Source organism: Octopus sinensis, linkage group LG11 (assembly GCF_006345805.1).
Source record: "Octopus sinensis linkage group LG11, ASM634580v1, whole genome shotgun sequence".
Taxonomy (NCBI): Eukaryota; Metazoa; Mollusca; class Cephalopoda; order Octopoda; family Octopodidae; genus Octopus; species Octopus sinensis.
In genome coordinates this window covers 68,002,287-68,007,286 of record NC_043007.1, presented here as the reverse complement: position 1 = coordinate 68,007,286, position 5,000 = coordinate 68,002,287, and the positions used below count along the sequence as shown (strand labels likewise).

At 35.9% G+C, this 5,000-nt stretch overlaps 1 protein-coding gene across 1 annotated transcript; it reads left to right on the top strand.

The window, feature by feature from the left end:
• Positions 1-1,384: 1,384 nt before the first annotated feature.
• On the top strand, positions 1,385-1,885 carry LOC115217682. Its single transcript, XM_029787433.1, has one exon. It carries the CDS (start codon positions 1,385-1,387, stop codon positions 1,883-1,885), a length of 501 nt encoding a protein of 166 aa, XP_029643293.1.
• Positions 1,886-5,000: the final 3,115 nt, after the last annotated feature.

Genomic DNA, 5,000 nt, shown 5'->3' with positions numbered 1-5,000 from the left:
TTCCACATGGGAAAACGAATAGCACGTGTCTGCATTCCCAGAATCCAACCAGAACTTGATATGTGGTGGCTTCGGGGATGCGTAATTGTGGAAGGGGAGGACACTGTCCGGATAGGCATGACAAAAACTTCAGGGAGGGCTGGTCCGGCATTGACCAAGGGATATGTATCCAGATCAGGGCCGAAAATGTGAAAAGAATCCCGGATCACATCGTCTCCAAAACACGGTGATACACATAATGACTTAGTGCAAAAGGCTGCATTGTTTCGTTTGTGGAGAAACAACCCATTTTTCGAGCCTTCTGACATCAACTGACAAAAGGTGCAAGGGATCGAAGGTCTCTATTGCTGCCTGCGCCGGGGCGAGAACCACAACCAACACCAGCAACAACACCAGAGGAAACACTACCAAAGACATTGACCACCCAAGGGGGAACGAGGGAAGCCCTCCCACTCCCCACTTCAAATACACACATGAATAAAAACATAAACACACTTACAGACAAGGACATACAGCCACAGACCCCTTAATCTTCCAGTAGTGAAGATGAAGAGATACCGAAAGCCTCAAATCGCTTTCAGATTACAACCGGGGGTAATTTGAAATCGATTTCAAGTTATCCCTGGGGGTAATTTGAAATCTATTTCAAGTTACCCCTATGATTTCAGATTACCCACACCTAAAATCCTTCCCCAAATATTCGTCACCGTGATAACAAATAGGGAGATAATGGGTGAACCCATTAAATGTATGTGTAGATGTTTATTATGTGTATGTATGTGAAATGTATATTTGTAAATGAAAGAGAAAGTAATGTAAATCAAAGAGAAAGTCAGAGCTTTCATTTGGTTGGAGTTTTCACTTAGTTACTTAAAGCTGAAGAAATTTGAAAGAAGCATATCCAAAATGGCTACTTTTAGTACATAAGACAAAGCTGACCTCATTGATTTGATAATTGATTATGTTCTTAACAACAAGTATGGACTTCATACATCCAAAACTGAAATCGCAAACAAACTTACGTAGGCTCTCTAAGCATTATATTGCACGGAATGGTCAACTCTGCTATCGTCACAGAGTAGAGAGAGTAAGAAATTCTGAAAATGGATATCGAGAACTCTTGATCTTTCGCAATGCGGATTAACAAAAGAGTATTATTTCGAGTATTCACATGGGCTGTGGAGATAATGATACTGCTCGCTGCTTTGGAAGTCATCTTGGTGTCGACAGAATAAGGGATAAAAGTTTAGAGAGGTTTTATTAGAAAAATGTGGGCAAAAACACGAAAGAGTCCGTTTTCCTTTGTGATTGGTGTCAAAAAGTGAACCCTGTTCACAAGATTAATGTTGGAGAGCTTCATCATGTGCCTGTGCCAAATGAAGTGATGGCTCAAACTGGTGTCGATATCACCAATTTGCCGAAAACAGATGATAGTTACTGTTGCATTGTTGTTGCAATGGATCACTTTTCCAAAAGGCCCGAGGCTCGATCATTGAAATATTACACAGCGGAAAGTGTAGGAAAGTTTCTCTTTGAGGATGTTATTTGTCGGCACTTAAGAGAATTCGTAAACATAGTGTCTGCAGATCTACATAAACTGACAGGAACACAGCAGCACATAACAAATGCTTACTATCCTCAAGCAAATGGCTTCGTAGAGCAACAGAATCACACTATAAAATATACTTTTATCAAATCCCTTGAGGACCGTAGCAACTGGGTTGAATGCTTATCAGCAGTCCTGTTTGCATATCGAACAGTCAAACATTCTTCAACACATTTTACCCCGTTTCAAATTTTATACAACAGGCAAGTTACACTTTCAGTTGAACTACAGCACAACCCAACTGCCAAAGATCGGGACAGTTTTGGATGTGAAACTTAGTGATGATAGCAGGAAGATACGATTGCAGAAACATTGAGCCTATGAGGTAAAAATGGTGAACGACATGGTAAATGTCCCGTAGCAGCTGCACATGAAGAAAGATGAACAGCCAGCGCTTTCGTGATTTATCACTTCTAGAGTATTTATGAGTTATTTGCGGGATGTGGTCAATCGGTTTGATAGGTTTTATATGTAGATTATGCTGAAGGGCTAGTTGAAATCTTACTCCGATGGGTCAGAGTCATTGATGGATATAGAGGATGTTCGGAGCCAAAAAGATATGAAGAGTGAGTAGAGGAAGTTGCTGAGTCAATGAAGGTCTCGAGCTTGATGAAGATATTAACTGATGCAAGTAGTTCGGTATGGCTGCTCTAGAATGAATTGGAAACACTAGAAAGAGATGTAAGTATTGACTACGCCGAAGATGATGTTACATTTGTGGTCGAGGGTTACAGTCGATGCAATCGAGTTCAGTACTTATTGCATTGGTCATGAAGACTTAATACTTTGATTTGATTTCTTAATTTTACCGGAGTATAAATACCTATAATGGTGATACTTAAAAAAAAATACTTAATTCAGTTCAATTAAAAAGCATGGGTAAGCAACGCATTGTAAGCCACATTACGAAAAAATTTATCTGCGCGCAGGCTATGCACCTTAATGCCTTTCCTTTTTTCATTTATATAAACACTTACTGGTGAATAAAGAAAAAAATGATATTACGCTATTATTATTACTGTTACTCAAGCGTTGTGTTGGCAGAAACGTTAGCACACCGGGCGAAATGCTTAGCGGTATTTCGTTTACCGTTACGTTCTGAGTTCAAATTCCGCCGAGGTCGACTTTGCCTTTCATCCTTTCGGGCTAGGTTAAATAAGTACCAGTTACGCACTGGGATCGATATAATCGACTTAATCCGTTTGTCTGTCCTTGTTTGTGCCCTCTGTGTTTAGCTCTTTGTGGGTAGTAAAGAAATAGGTATTTTGACCGTCGCTACATTCTAAATTCAAATTCTTCCGAGGTCGATTCTGCCTTTCATCCTTCTGAGGTCGATGAAATAAGTATCTGTTAAGCACCGGGTTCAATATAATCGATGGATCCCCTCCCCAAAAATTTCAAGTTTTGTGACTATAGTAGAAAAGGTTATTGTTATTATTAATCATGTACGAGTACGTGTGTATTCATCATTATTCTATTTATTATAATCAATTTTAGAAAATTTGAAGCATATATTTGACAATTCCGGAACGTATTGAACTTATTTTGTGCGTGACTTTGGGCACACCCTATATTTATTGCTGTTGTAGTTTAAGAAATGGCAATTTGTAGTTCCTCTCTCCACCCTCTCTCTCCCTCTCTCCTTCTCCTCTCTCTCTCTCTCTCTCTCTCGTTTGTGTGTATTTAGTTTCGTTTTATTCTTTTTCTTTCAACTCTATATTTTATTATTAAATAAATATTTGAGTAACACAAGGTCATGATGAAATATATAATATTAACTATCTTTAACTACAGTTTCAGTACGAATTCTACGTTTGAAACTGTTAATTATTCTGAACACTGTGCTTATTCTTTTCATCTTTGCAAAGTTAGCACGAAAGCTAGAAAAAAATATATATATTGTATTTATCTTGTCCTCCATAAAAAGATCATTCGGTTTGAAATTACTTTAATTTATTCTACAGAATTCGTTTAGAATACTCAGAATGAAAATGGTAAAATGATAGATAAATAAATAAAATAAATAAATAAATACAGCAAAACCCAGAAATTCTTAGTATCAAATTAACGAAAAGTCTGCATCATGAGAGGTGTTAACCTGAAATATTTCACTACTAGAATGGGATAAAAAAAACTCCACTTATGTTAATAATAAGTACACGATCATGTGGTTAAAAATTTTGCTTCATAACCACGTAATTTTACGTTCGAGCACACTGAATAGTAAGTACATCTACTGCAGGCCTTCCCAAGCCGGAAACGGTTGCTTACATGAACAAGATCAATTGAAAGGACATTGATGATGATGACAACAGCGATGATTATGATGACGGTGATGACGACAAAGCGCTTTGGGATCATTTTGTATGGAAAGTAATATAGCGAAAAAGGATCGTCTCCATTACTTCTTTTTTAATATATCGAAGAAACGTAGTCGGCTGTTGACATCTAATTTGAAATTACAACTTGAAATATATTTTTGAATCTGAAGGCTGTTAAACATGTAGTTCAACACTCGATCATTTCTTCAAGATGCTATGGTAATACCATGATATATATATATAAAATAATTACTTTCTTAGCAGCGTAAAAACTGAGTAATAAACTAGTATTGAAATAATAATAGTATTGACAAAAAATACACAAGATAAAATAATGCAAAACACAAAACTACAATAACCTTCGTTAAAAAATAGATTTAGCAATATCATCTAAAACTGAGAATAAAGTATGAAAAATATGAATAAATAAAACGCGTAATGAAGGACAAGCACGAGCCAAGAGAAATACTAATCCAGAAAAGAGTCATAACATTCGGAATATAAAGCATGAAAAATGTAAGAAATACAACAGCAAAGAGAAATATTATTCAGGAAAGTATCTCGAAACATCCAGAATATAAAGCATGAAAAAAATATAAGTAAAATAGGGAAATATAGGATAAACACTACCCCAGAGAAATATGTATTCAGTGTTACAGAAACTAAAGTATAAAATGTGAAAACAAAGAAATAAAACGTGAAATGTGGGATAAACACGAGCTAAGAGAAATATATATTCAGTAGAGAGACAGACAGAATCGAAGAAACCAGACTTTGAAATCTGGAAATAAATGTTAAATGTAAAATGAACACGAGCAAAGAGAAATACTCATTCAGGAGTGTGGAAACATCCATACTATGAAATATGAAAATGTATCAAAAGATAAAACGTGAAATATAAACATGAGCCTGTTCAGTAGTTTTGAAGAAGCCAGAATATAAAGTATGAAAAATATGTAGAAAGACTGCGTGAGATATAGAATAAAACAAGCTAAGAGAAATATTTATTCAATAGTGTTGCAGAAACCAGAAAATATATTTTTTTTAATTCTGAAGAAATGAGTGAAATATCG

Coding starts and splice junctions, on each gene's coding strand:
- LOC115217682 (XM_029787433.1), top strand. CDS start 1,385: ATGGCTCAAACTGGTGTCGATATCACCAATTTGCCGAAAACAGATGAT.